Here is a 14,768-nt window from a genome sequence, read left to right as displayed (position 1 = left end):
CCAACTGGGTGACCTTTGGCCAATCTCCCCCCCCCCCTCTCCCTCCCTCCCTCTCTCTCTCTCTCTCTCTCTCTGCTCTATAAAGAAGAAAATGGCAAGCCACTATCTGAAAATCTTGCCAACAAAACTTCAGGAACTAGCCCAGAACCAGAAGTTAAGACTAGCTCAAAGCTACCAAAATAAAATAAATAATGCCTCTTGATTTAAAAAAGAAATTTATTTCTTTTCTTTTCTTTCTTTCTTTCTTTCTTTCTTTCTTTCTTTCTTTCTTTCTTGCTTTCTTTCTTTCTAGTTAAGAATTTATGGTATGAACTTTTTCACTGGACTAACCTGCAGGAGACTGATACACATATTGACAAATATTATGTGCTATCTTATTGTTCTGTTGACTTGTGGGTAAAGGGGCAAACCTTATTCTTTGGCAGATATAATATCTGAGGGGATTGGGAATCCATATTGTGAGTGCAATGACATACTGATGACCTTTTTCATAAATAGAAGTAGTTTTACCTTCATAAAGAAAAAAACTGCACAATTATGAATTAGCTGAATTAGTTTCTAGAATAAACAAACAAAAGGTGCTTCCAATATGTAGGTAGTCTGAAGTAGATGGCAAGAGACCTATTTTAAACACCATTTGGGATTCCCATCTTTCACTAATCAGATGCTCTTTTAGTGACATACCATATTGAGGCCTGTTAATATTGAAAGGATTGCAGCCTAAATGCTGCCTGTAAATCTGTGAAGGTCGGCCTCCCCACCTACCCCATCCCCAACCCTTGTGGCTTCCTTTTAGCCATTCCTAACGTCAGGGCAGACCAGAGCCTGACTAGGGAGATACTTTGCAAGTCTTGACTTGAATTTCCTGCTTTTGTAATGCTACATAATTCTCTCAGCTTCGCCTGCCAAAGTTGCAAATTGAAGTACCACCCCGCAGTCTAGGAAAGTTCACCGGCAGTTTACATTTCTTCGACATAATGATCAAGTTGCTTGATTTGTTAGATGCTTCCCTTGTTCACCCTAAAGACTCTGTTGCTCGCAGTCGAGGCAATGAAAAAGTGGGCATTTGACTTCGGCAGTGACACGGGGCTGCGTTTCCATTAAACCAGGTAACGAGACGTTGGGCAGATGTGTTTTCATTGCACCATAAGAGAAACGTAGTTTTAAAAGCCTGACAACTTCCCAGAAGCAATCAGCAAAAGTTTACGACTGCATAAACCACAAAGACCATTCCTCGGGTATTTTTTAAAAGCCCCGCATTTAAACCATCTATAAATTCTACCGACTTCCAAACTAAAGTTGGTGGCGACTATTAAACAGCTTCCATTCTCCAGAGGCTACAACAGAAACACTGCGACCGACCGTGGAAACGACATATCTTAGGCAAAATAATAATGGTGATGATGATGAATTGAGGACCATACCATGTTTCTGGAGGTGGATTGAAGAGAGAAGTTTCGAGAAAACTTGAACGTTTGATGCGAGGGAGGACGAGGGAATATTGCCAAACAGAGAGATGGCTGTCGGGGATGAGGAGACAGAGTCGGACAAATTGAGGGAGGGAGGGGGAATTCTGTGTGTTTGAGGAGGAAGTCAGTGACTAGCTTAGGGGATGGACCAATAGGGAGAATCCTGGAGACACCACCTCCTGCAAATCCCATTATTTAAGACAAGTCCTTGCCCTTTCCATTTGGGCAGATCCACCTGCCCAAAAAGTGAATCAGCCCCAATCACTGAGCTCCTTTACTATTTCCTACAAGAAAACCTCTACTGAAATTGAGCAAACGCCCCTCTTTTCAGAGGTGGTTCCCCAGCACAGTGCTCCTCTACCCAAATCCAGTTACAGAAGAAAAGCGCGATCCTGCCTACGTGTTGGGATGGTTTGGGTGCAGGGAGCAAAATCTCAGTTTTAGGATCCTAGTGAAAATGGAGTGGTTTTCTAAGAAACTCCAATGGACGGAGACAGCAGAATTGGAATCGGGGCCAGTGCCTTAACATGAGTGGGATTTAGCGCTACAAGAAAGGCAGAAGGCTTTTTGATAGGTTTATCTTGTTCCTTATTCAGGGTAAGGCTTCAGTAGCGACTCCCATGTCCACGGAGTCTGAGCTAGAGAGAAAGTTCTCTCCTCAGTTGTTGCAAGCGAGGGAGGTTTTGTTGGCGCTTGGCTTCTCTTCCAGGTGAAAAATCCAGACAGAGTCGGCTGTCGCCTGCTCCGGTTCTTTGCTGAAACAAGACACCCAACTGTTCTGATGCTGCCATTCAAAGGCGAGGTTCTGTGGCAAACCTCATTTGTGAATCTATTATAGAGATTAATAGATTATTTCTTCTTTTTCAACTAATTCTCAGTGGGGAAATTTAACCATATGGTAAGGAGAGAATTAGAATTTCATCACATTAGAGCAAAATGTAATGAAAAGAGTCCAACACCTGAGGCCAACTGAGAAAGACACAATTAAAGGATTTTTTTTTAAATGAAACCAGACAAATTGAACATCTCATAATCTTTGGTTATTCTATCACATAAGATCTGGTGAAAGCATTAGAAATATTCTTCAATGATGTCATAAAAATGTGAGGGGAAAAAAAGAGCAAATTCTGCCACTATCCTCCTTTAAAGAAAGGGCATGAAATAAAAACAAAAATGGTTTGTCTTCCTTGGAGGGGATCAGATGGGTACACACTAAACATAAGAGTTGGCTCCAAGACTTTATTGTTCCACACCCTTTAAAAATAACTATGTAGAAAGCCACACTAATAATACACCTGTAACTCCCGAGCTAGATGACAGAATTGGTCCTACAATTCTTAAAGCCTGAGGTTTGAAGGGTGAGAAGGTGTCTACTAAATTAGGAGTTTAGAATAAAATTGGCGTCCAAGTTCTCGTTTGTTAGAAAGTGAAAGTTGTGGGCGGAGAAGCTGGAGGGGATCCACTCCCCCATTAATTAATTAAAAGCTTAACTATTAATTGTGCGTCCGCTCCATATAGAAAACAGAGAGACTGTGATGACTCTGGGGGAGGGTGAATATGTGGGGGGCGGGGGCGATGTGAGGAGCGAGGAAAAGATGGAAGCGTCTTGCCCAAAAGAGGAAGCGAGAGAAACGCGCTTGAAGTGAACCTCAGCGACATAAATGGGTTGAGGCCAAGGTGAAGTCGAATGGCACGTAAGCAGGCAAGCAGGTCCTCCTCCTTCGCAAAGAACGGAGTGGGGCGTGAAGGTTGGCGCGGCCGAACGTCAGTCTGGCGACGGCACAAACTTCACTGAAGTCCACTCGCAGTCAGTCTTCGTGGATGGGTGGCGGGGCGAAGTGTGCCCTCCGCTTTTTTCTTCTTCTTCTTCTTCTTCTTCTTCTTCTTCTTCTTCTTCTTCTTCTTCTTCTTCTTCTTCTTCTTCTTCTTCTTCTTCTTCTTCTTCTTCTTCTTCTTCTTCTTCTTCTTCTCCCTCCTTTGCCCCGCCCCGTAATTTGCTGAAGGAGGGAAAGAGCATCCTTCGCCCCAGCTCGGGCTTTTAAGTGTGCTCATTGAGGAGTGAAAGTCGCCACACCTGTCAGGCTGTAAAGGCAGTTGTTGGCTTCCTAATAGGACACAACGCCTTGCAAACATATGCGTTAAGCTGTGCCCACAGATGGCAGGGAGAATAATGGAGCAAGGAGCCTTTTATAAAGCGTGAGCTGCCGCCTGTCTTCTCCTCCTCCTCCTCCAGACCGGTGTGAAATGCAAACTCTCCAGACTCAGGGCCAAGCCTAGCGCCTGGGCTCGTTTGTTACCGTTTTAATCCTATTAATTAAAACGTTAACCTGATTGGGTAGAAAGCTCTGTCCCAACAGGCGAGGCTTCTTCATAATAACCTTCTCCGCGAGATAATGAGGTAAAAGACTTCCCCCGTCTGTGGTGGCGGCAGTTAGCAGCAGCAGCGGTGGCGGCAGCAACAGCAACAGCAACGGCGGGAGTACCAGTAGACGCCGCTGCCGCCGCCACCGCCTTCAGCGAGCGAGCGAGCGAGCGAAGAGCGAGCGCTCCTGCTCTCTTTTCTTCTTTTTCTCTTCTCTCTCTCTCTCTCTCTCTCTCTCTCTCACTTGGTGGGTCCCGGCAATCTCCCGAAGGTGAATCCAAGCAAGAGAAAAGGTGCCGAGAGCCCGCCGGAGGCTCACAATGCCTTAGTCCTGGGAGAGAAGCGCTGAGAGCAAGCGAGGCGACGGGCGAGACAGACGCACTCTGAGGGAAAGAGAAAGAACGCGCGCCAAAGCGGCCTGCCTGCGAGACACTGGAACAGCGGGGAGAAGAAGGTGACAGGGGCAAGACGAGGAGCCGCGCTCTCGGGAAAGAGTATCTCGACCCAGGCAAGCCCCCGACCCGGGGCGTTGAAGGACCAGAGCGGGGGAGGGGGCGTGGGAGAGGGAGAGGGAGGAGTTGGAGGAGGGGAACCCACCGGTCGGGACTATGGAGAGGGCGCTAAGCCTGGCTTCAGACGAAGACTTGTTCCACAAGAGCCTCAGCGCCTCGGCCAAGAGAATGGAATCTGCCTTTCGTTCACCCCCGGGGCTCGACCTGGCCGCCCACCAGCAACAGCAGCGCGAGTCGCGGCAAGCGCCGTCGCCTCTCAGCTGCTACGAGCCGGCCGACTCCGAGGTGCTGCTGAGGGAGAGCGCGGCGGGGGCACTGGTGGCCGGGGACCCGCTGGGCGGCTCGGTCTGCGTCAAGTACGGGCAGACCACGACCAGCCGCAGCTCGGTGGCCGAGAGCAGCGGCGGCGAGCAAAGCCCGGACGACGACAGCGACGGGCGCTGCGAGTTATTGCTGCGGGGCCCCGGCGGGGGTAGCGGCTCCGGAGTCGTCGTCAGCTCTGGGGGCGCCCTACTCAAGGCGCCGGAGGGCGGCGCCTGCTCCAGTAGCCACCACGGCAGCGGCGGCGGCAAGAAGTCCAAGGAGCAGAAGGCGCTGCGGCTCAACATCAACGCCCGCGAGCGGAGGCGCATGCACGACCTGAACGACGCGCTCGACGAGTTGAGGGCTGTCATCCCTTACGCGCACAGCCCCTCGGTGCGGAAGCTCTCCAAGATCGCCACGCTTCTCCTGGCCAAGAACTATATCCTTATGCAGGCGCAGGCCCTCGATGAGATGCGCCGCCTTGTCGCTTATCTCAACCAGGGCCAGGCTCTTTCGGCGGCCTCGCTGCCCTCTTCAGCGGCGGCTGCAGCGGCCGCGGCGGCCGCTTTGCACCCGGCTCTCGGGGCCTATGAGCAGGCGGCGGCAGGCTACCCTTTCAATGCCGGCCTGCCGCCCGCCACCTCTTGCCCGGAGAAATGTGCCATTTTCAATAGCGTCTCGTCCAGTCTCTGCAAACAGTGCACGGAGAAGCCTTAAAAGAGACACGAACTTCTGTCCGATCCCTTCATCGTTCGTCACAATACTTCCTTGGCCGGACTTTGCTGCAGCCGCCTTTAAGGGGATGGTCATGGGGATGATGTGGGGAGTTCAGTGCAACCGACGCCTCAGAGAAGTTTAACACACTCAATCGCATTTCCCCCCCGAAAAGATGTATGGGGGGGGGAGGGTGAAATGTGATCATGGAGAACTCGAAGATTCGGAGAAAATCTGTATGCCACATCGTTTCTTTAAGACTTCCAACTTTTGACAACTTTTGCTATCGGCAACCAAGGTTTGGAAGATTGCTCGGTTTCAGCAAGGGAAACAGGTGGCAGGAAGCAAACTGGATTGTAAACTCAGACAAATCAAGAAGGGCACTTAAAAGGGGGTTTTAAAAAATGCTATTTTATTTCATTGCTTCTGAGCCAGAGAACATGCAAACTTGAAACGTAGACTTCCTAAAATTAGATATGTGCAAAAATTGCTCTGAAATTCCTTGCATTTTTATTTGTTCTGAACTTTTGAGCCTGTGAAAATGAGCAAAGTTTTGGCAGAGAGTGTTTACTTAAGAAGATGTAAAAACTGTTCACATGGCTGAAGTATTGCAGGTTTATTATTATTTTTAAAGATGTGCACCTTGTTTCTTTTCACTTTGCAATGCTATGTGTACCAGAACACATATTTATTTCAGTGATCTTTTCATGACAATGTTCATCCTGTGTTAAAAGTTATGTGTGCTTTTTACTTTTCAAATGCTTCTTTAAAATCTCATTAACTTAAACTTTGTGCCAAGTGTTTAAAATATTTGATTTGCCAAGGATGTTCGAACCAGAAATCTTGATGTATCCAAACTGCTGAGGTTTATGAAAGGTCATCTGGATTTTTAAGTTGCATCATCCCTGTATTTATAAATTGAGCTTTAATAAATTGCTTCAGTCCAAAAATGAGGGGAGAAGTGTTTTCTTAACTGCTGAATGAACTGGACTGTGGTGAATAAACAAACTTTTTGCAACATGCAAAAAAAATGTTTTAATTACTATCACCATAAGACACAGGCAATAGTTCTTGTCAAGAATATGCCAAAGACTTTTCATGTGGCAGTGTTTGATTTTTCTGGAATAAAGCTAGTTTTTTTAAAAATGTAAAAGTTATTTTAGGTGAAAGTAGACATTTCAGTTTTATAAGAAGGGTTACATATATTTTACCTTCAGAATGATAGAAATTGGAAAAATAAAGGAGTGTTTACTTCAAAAATATATTTGAAAATTAATACTATAGTTTTGTTTTCTCATACAGTTCAAAACAATTTAAGTTGAAGTGTATGAATTTTAAACTGATCCAGTTAAATGAAACCCAGTGTTCCTCTTAATCGTAGCCACATTTATTTGTAGGTGCCCCACTGATTCCAATATTTTTTTCCCCTTTGGTTAAGCATACTTGGCACTGTAAGATGAAAAATAACTTTTAATCTGTGCCAACCAAACAGGCTGTGATAAGTAACTAAGATTTTATTTAAGTAATTTTGTTTCCAACTGTAAAAGTAATACCAATGAATTAAACTGGGTGAAACGTTTAATTTAGACCTGGGCCTAAATCTAACTCTGTTTACATTAATATGATTTGGGGCTAGGACAAATAATGGGATATGAACTGTTGTTGGACAGAACTGGTCTATAGATACAGGTCTTAATAAGTACAGCTCCTGAAAACCTTTATCTTCTGTGCTTCTGCCCCGAAATCTTTGAGATTTGGTATTTCCAGCTACTTCCTATAATCCAAATTTGATCTCCCAGCTTTGGATAGGCAAAACGACTGCTTTGAAAACTCCTTGGCAGGTCAAGGACATATAAAGAGTGGTCTACATGAAAATAGGTCAGTAAGAGGACGGCAGTGATGTATGGTCGGTTGTATGTATATCTATGTCAGAAAAATAGTTTTTATTAAAATATTTTGAACAAATCTTCATCCCACCTTTATTTGTAAGAGGAGTGGAAAAAAGTCAAGCATCCCCGCAATTCTCTTTGCTCTGTTCAGACACCCGCAAAAAGGCAACAGACTCGTTAAGAAGAGTAACGCACCAAACTACCCTTACTCTACTCAGAAGGCGAGGAAAGGCTTGCGTACAGGTGAGCCTTCACCTTGGCTTCCTGGAAGAGAAAAGGTGGTGCTCTAACAAAGACCGCTGGAGGGAAACTTCCGTTTTGTCCATAGGATTGTGCTCCAGTTTCGTACGGAAAAGTTCTGGACTCTCACGCTAAGGCGGACATACCTAGGAAAACTTTAGCAAGTGCCGCAGGCGGTGAGTCTCCGCGACCTATCGAATCCCAGGATCCGATCAGATCCACCTTTCCCCAGGGAAGCGCGCCAGTCCATTCGACTGGGGGGGGGGCGACCGTTTCTCACGTGCCCACGCGCTTGCGATCCTGAGATGTTCTGGGGGAGCGAGCTCGTCTGCCATCGTCAGGGTCTTCCTCGACTGGCTCAGCATTCGTTCTTCCCTCGGCCTTCTTTCTGGGAATGCCCTCAAATGCTCCAGGGGATGGAGGGGGAGGAGGAACACCGGATAAAGATTTTCTGCTCCACTTCTCATTTAAAAAAAAAATTAATTAACCAGAACCTGTAACTTTTCAGGAATAATAACTGTATAGTGGAGTGAAAGTAGCTAGACAAGGGTGAGCAACTCACCCTGAGGCGTCAGGAGAAACCATCTCTCAATATTTACCAGACAAAGCCTGGGTGCGTCTGATTATGATTATTAAAACAATTTCCATGGCGATGTCTAATATTATGTTAATTTGAAAACAACTGTGTATGAAAACTGTCTACTATAATACCTAAATTCATTTAATGAAACACGTCGTTAAGGCAATTAGACCTCCTGGATGTGATTAAGGAACATAATTACGACACTGTTCTGCGCCGTAATTGGGTGTCTTTAATCAAGGGGTAAAGTGATCAGCAGAACCGCCATTAGTTTGTATTGTTCTGTTCCTGCTGTCCATCATCCTGATTAGGAATCAAACGCAGCCGAAAGCTTCCACGACCAGACATACCCACCACATGACAGACGGGGGCAGATTTAAATCGCCTGGATTCCCTTCAGGAGAAGGCAGTCCTCAAAGACGAGCAGACCCCTTGATTCAAGCTGGACGGGGGCGGGGCGGAGGAGCGGATCGAAAGGCTAAAGAAAGGGCAAAACTGGGAAATGGGGAGCGGGCGAGAAACATTTAACCTCTTGGCCAAACCAAAAGATTCCGGAAAAGCTGCTTTTGCAGTTTCTCCTTACAGCTCTTTTTGGTATAACTAGTCTCTACTGCCTCACTTCAAGACAAGGTCTTGGGGTTAGAAACGGGGTTATCAGTTTTAAAACTGATGTTATCAGTTTTAGGAAGCAACCTTCTCATCTCACATTACGCGGGAACAAACGTAGGTAGCTGTGGCAGTACCGGATCACGAGCTTTCCTTCGGCTCCGCTGAGTTTAGATTGTGGGGACCAGAAGTTTCCCTTAGGGCTTGAACCTTTGCCTTTTCCGGGATGCTGTGAACAGCGCCTTAGTCTTTAGGGTAGAGTACAATTGTCTTTTTCCTTTCATTTCCCCCTTTTCTCGGTCCAGGTCCGTTTTTTGCAGGAGCAGGAAACAAAAGTTCAAGGACTACCGGAACAAGAGAAGCTGGCTTTCCCTCAGCTCAGCGAGCGTTTCTCGCTCCTGTGCCTTTCTTTCTTTTCCACTCTCCTTTCCGCTAAGCACTCGGTGGGTTTGTCTGCTAGTTGTTTTTGCGACCACTGTCACTGAGATAAGGAATATACCACCAACCTCTAGTTCGGTCGAAAGTTTCAGAGTTGCTGGGGGAAGGGAGGCAGGCTTGTTCCTTTTCAACGTTCACTTTCTCTTCTTGAAAATTAGTGGGGAAGGGTTAAAAGCTGCCCGGGGGGGGGGGAGTGGAGAGAGGGGCAGGGAAGAAGAAAGTTTCTGATCTCTTTCCCAAAGCCTGTTTCAAGGCTTTCCTTTTACCTCTCCTGTAATTACTGGCGCTTTAACTTCTTGTAGAAAATGTGAGACAATGGTGGAGACTTGGATGTTTTAAACCCACCGCTCCCATCACCACACCTAACCACCAGGACCTACCCGCAGTTCCTGAGCCTGGCTCCAGACGTGCGAGGAGCAGCTGATCTTGTTTCCTCCCTCCTCGCCCGCCGACATGCGTGCCATCCCTTCCCCCTCCTCTTCCTTATTTAACGGATCACTTCATCAGAAATGAAGATTCCCCTTCAAGAGCCTCGGTTTCACTGAAGCCACCCCGCCAGACTAGGGACGCCCATCCCATCCCGACATACCCCCCCTTCCCTTTTCACCTTGGCTGCCAAGGCGAGCCCCCCCCCCTTCCTCTCTGCTCCCCTCTCCCTCCCTCGCCCCCGTTCTAATCCCGCGATTGTCCCAGCGTGAGTGACATTGACTCTCCTAATATAATGACTTATGAAAGATATAATCATGTGTTAAATTGAATCCTCCGTTTAACTGTTAATGGTGTGCTCTGGGCACATTTACGTATTAGATGCTATGGTAACTAATTACCAGTAGAAAAAGGATAATACACTTTGCAGACTTTGACAAATAATTATGAGTGTTCACATCCCTGCTAGCAGTCAGTTGCGGCGGGTCTGCTGGAATGAGTAAGTGAATAAATGAAAGGATGGGTAAGTGAACTTGTGTGCACGGAAGGGATGAGATAATGACTAGCGGTCAAGTGATTTTTCTTATTAAAAATCGTTAATGAAAAAGTGATTTAGGATGGGAGCAGAGGAGAAATAGAAGAGAATGTGTGGAAACTGCCTCTAAATGTAATTAAAAGAGAGCAGTAAAGCCCAAAATATATTTATTTTAATTTTAAACATTGTTGAAAGGAATTAAACGCGTGCTAGAAAGTTTGCAGAATAGGCATAGTCGATTCTACCCTCTCCATAGGAAAAGCGAGATGCGTGGGGGATGTTCGTGCTTCTTAAAAGAATTCTTTAGCAACTGGGCCATTTCTGTAGCCATAACTTTACTTTAAATGATCTTCTAACCAAACAGCCGAGACTCGGTGACTCTTCAAAGGTCTTTCTGTAAATAATTAAATGTCTCTGGAGTTAAGATTACTGTATTTTTGAACATTAAGGAAGAAAGAACGGTTGGAGGCTATGCGATGATTTTTTAAAAAAAAATAATAATATAATCACTTCCCACATTTCCGAGTGGGCCAAATCCTCATGATTTTGTGGGGAAGAGGAATCCGCCTGTTCTGCGTGCGCTCTTTTGGACGCGATTAGCGACGGCCGCTCTCTCCGCCCTTGCCCTCAGTCTCCCGCGTCGCCGGCGCTTGCTAATTGCCCAGAGACTCGAGGATTCCCTTCGGTCTCGCCTTCTTTCCTTTCCTCCTCCAATGAGAACGCCGTAAAACGTCTCTTTCCCGCCCCTTGGAACGCAAGTGGAGCCACCCTTTCGGTCCCGCCAATTCAGTCCGGCGCTCGGGAGATTCTTATTGTTTCCATGCGCCGTGACCCCGCCCCTTCTCCAGGGTGACCGAAGGGCTGTAGCAAAGGAAGCCCGCTCGCAGGAGCGCAGTTGCTCGGTTTCGTCAAACTTCTTTCTTGCAAGCTTCGCTTCAGCGCTGCTTTCCAAAGCCAAGTGACATCCGAGGCTGGGCAGTTTCTTTTTCTCTTCAAAGCGACAGCTAAGGTGTCCCCTTTCCTTCGGGATGAGTGTAGGGAAGTCCCCCCCCCCCGGTCCCTGTAGGATTACCGCAGAGAAATGCCTCTCCCCGTGGTCGCCTACATACGGGAGGGGCGGAGTACGGCTGATTTCAAGAGAAGGAGCTACTAAAGCCAAAGGAACCGAGGCAACATCTTTGCCTTCCAATGCAGCCTTCCTCGCCGGTTCGAAAGGGGTTGGCGGCGGTCTCTGTTCCGTAGGTTCTGACTGCAAACTTCCTTCTTCCAAGGCTTCTCGCATCTTTTCACCCGCGCTTCCGATCCTCGAGTCAAAAAGCCGTGTCCCACTGCCTCGAATCCTAAGGATGCATTAGTTCCCGGGTTTTGGGCCAAAATGGGTCGCGTTGGATTTAACTGTTAGTGCCCGTTTCCTGAAGAAACGGAGCTGTGGCAGATTGGTAGCGTTTACTACTGTATTTGAAAGCATTTCCTGGGAAGGGGGGGGAAAAGCCCCCCTTCCTTTGCAATCTGCTGGTAAGAGAAGGCGTTCCCTATTGGGCTGAGCGCTCATTTAGGAACGCCTTGACTCGAAAGGGGTTAAAATCTCCCATAAGAGAGATTTGACAATTGTCCTTGCCTGTTCATCAGGAACACAAGAGATGAGCAGAAAAATGTAGCCTTTAAAGTTGTGGTATGTTCGGAGCATTTTTATTCCTGCATTTTAAAATTCTCTCTCTTACACACACACACACACACACACACACACAAACACACACACTTCGAAGCGTGATTAATTTGAAATGGTAGTTGGAGAAAATAGTGTAGCTAAAAGGTAAGAGTGCTTTATGTAACTAATGAACAAGTGTTTTTTTTTTTTTTAAAAAAATGCTTTTTTACGTTCACCTCTGTGTTCATTTACTTGGGAATCATATTCCTCGAGGCTAACTTAACTTTTGAAAAAACAAACAAACAACCATATTGACAATGCCTGAGGATCTTTAAAATCTGTGTTCCAAGAAGTTTGCTTTCAGCTAACATTGCCTATTTTTACTGCCTTTCATTCACCCACTTTTCATTGATATAAGTGTTTATACATGACAGCATTTTGGCAGATAGCATCAGTTTTTTTTCTACATTATTGTATGAAAATATCCTGCATCTAAAAATGGCCTTATCACTTTGGCCTTATCACTACAGTCTAACTTGGCATGAAGATCATAGGATTATTTGAAAGATAAATCTTAAATAATTGGAATATGTGTATGAACTGTACTTTGAGACGTGCTATCACATAATACAATGTATAGCCTTAATTATTACCTAAAAGAACAGAGTAAATTATAAGCAAGTTGTCTTTCATCTGAATTAGTTCATCTATATGAGACCTGAAATCCTAAGAAACATTTTTGTAGGATATTATAAAAAAACAGCCAGCCAAATTATAGTTCTACTTATATAAATCACTTTGAGAAATTGGTTTAAACATGGGTAATGTTGAATAAGTGTTAGAATAGTCACAAGGCAAGAAATAACAGAAATATTGACTTCCTGCCTCCTCCAGATTAATGCAGTATATTCAAACAGCTGAAAAGGACAAGTGGTGAACACCATTTTCAGTGATACACTAATTTATTTACTAATCCATAACAGATAACCTGAATTTTTACAAAGCATTTCAACAAGGCAAATATATCATTTGTAAAACAAATACACAAACTTGCCCATGGAATTTATTTATTCCAGCAATAATTCTTTAATATACATGGATTTCAAATTAGAATTTAAGTATATTATTCTTATTATAAAAAATTATATAGGTACAAATAGATCAAGATTAGAACACTGCATTAATATCTAAACATAATAGATTTCATTACTCTTATTAATAAAGTGATATAATTTAAAAATATGAGTACCTAATTATGACATTTACAGTGTTTTAACTTTATCGTTTCACAAATTAATGAGTACCTTACCAGAAGTTTACAAAGAGAAAGACAAAAGCTTTGTCTGTAGCCTATGATACATTTGATAAATAATCTGGGAAACCTCATGATTATAGGGAAAATCTTTAACCAGAATGTTTCCTATTTCCTATATGAATATAGTACACCACATTTTTGCAGACACTGAGATATTTGAAATATGTAGGCATATGATTATCTTTAAATGAAAGTTAAGTTAAATGATCTTTACCTCCATGTCATATGTAATTATTCAGATATGTATTGTTTCAGGAAAATATTAGTTTTTCCTGTTATTAGCTGCTACTAATATATGGTGTAAGAGCAAACAAAACAGCTATTAAAAATTCACCAGCAGTTGACATTTTAATGCAATATTTATGTTGTTTTCAGGATATTGGTCAATATTCCAATTGCTATAAAGTTATGCAGTAGTTTTGGTTTTTTTTTTATATCATCTAGCGCACATCAATTATAATAATATGGCCACGACTTCAAAATGCTACAAAGGACAGTTTTTTAATAAGTTTTGTACCTTTTCTTCATGGACCTTTAGGTGATATGTTTAGTATCCCTCTTCCGAAAGTATTCCTGCAAAAATAATGATGTAAATATGGTTGAGAGACAATGACTGGTCCAAAGACACTAGGCCTAGAAGAAGCTGTTAAGAAGCTGACCATGACTAGATTTATAATTCCTAATGGGCCACTTCTCTTTTAGTCATTGACTTTGTAATCCAAGGACTCCAGAGTGAATTAGCTTGGGGACATCATTATCAATATGTTAGTTGGAATTGTCAGTTATTGTTGCTTAGTTGGAACTGTAAGTTGTTGGTTAATCTTTTAGTTTCTTACATTACTAACAATATATTAAGAAAATCTTAGAGAAGCACAATAGTTGTCCAATATGTGACCACTGGAAACACTATATAAGAGGCAAACTAGGAGATCTATCTGGTTATTTATTTTTTTTTAATCCCATGTGCAGTGCTCTTCCCTAGCAACAAATAGTTTTTTGAATACATTTTTACAAGCAAATATCTCCAAGGTAGTTTAGAATGATCAGTTAGCATCATTTATGGGTACCTGCCATAAATCCACATGCAAATGTAAAAGCCATAACATTGGAGAAGCAGAATAAAGTAAATGGGGTAAAATGTGTCAAAAAGTACATAAAGACAAAATGTTAGGTTTTTTTTAAAAAAACCCAGCAACAAGTTGAACATTTCTTCCATTGTTTCACTTGAATTTGAGGTGATAAGAATAGAATAAGAAGTTATATATGGATGACATAGCCCAAAAGTTGTGCATTTCTTTCAAAAACTGAACATTTAGAAAATAGAAATTAAAAAATAGAACCATTTTTTTGCATCCATTCAATAATGTCTGATTCTTGGAGATTATATGGACAAGTTCTTGCAGTTTTCTAAGGTTTTTCAAAAGTAGTTTGCAATTGCCTCTTTCCTAGGTCTGAAAAAAAGTAACTGGCCCAAGGTTACACAGCTGGCTTTGTACTAAAGGTGGAACAGAACTCATGGTCTCAGTTTCTAGTCTGATGCCATAACCACTACACCAAACTGTCTTGGTCTCTCTCTCTCTCTCCCTCCCTCCCTCCCTCCTTCCCTCCCTCTCTCTTATGTATGTATGTGTACAGTATATATTAAAAAAACAATAGTCCTCCAGAATCATATTCTTGTAAGAAATGTACTATTGTATCCAATTCTTATTTTAGCCTATGCAAAATAACATG

The 14,768-nt window shown here is 43.7% G+C and overlaps 1 protein-coding gene across 1 annotated transcript; it reads left to right on the top strand.

Moving 5' to 3' along the window:
- The first annotated feature begins 3,786 nt into the window (after positions 1 to 3,786).
- Positions 3,787 to 7,232, top strand: BHLHE22 (basic helix-loop-helix family member e22). The gene has a single exon (XM_039336638.1). It carries the CDS (start codon positions 4,440 to 4,442, stop codon positions 5,361 to 5,363), a length of 924 nt encoding a protein of 307 aa, XP_039192572.1. The 5' UTR covers positions 3,787 to 4,439; the 3' UTR covers positions 5,364 to 7,232.
- The last annotated feature ends 7,536 nt before the right edge of the window (positions 7,233 to 14,768 follow it).

This window comes from Crotalus tigris, unplaced genomic scaffold (assembly GCF_016545835.1).
Source record: "Crotalus tigris isolate CLP2741 ecotype Arizona unplaced genomic scaffold, ASM1654583v1 scf7180000017546.9332058, whole genome shotgun sequence".
NCBI lineage: Eukaryota > Metazoa > Chordata > Lepidosauria > Squamata > Viperidae > Crotalus > Crotalus tigris.
Note: the sequence above shows the minus strand (reverse complement) of the source record. Positions and strands in the feature narration are given on the sequence as shown.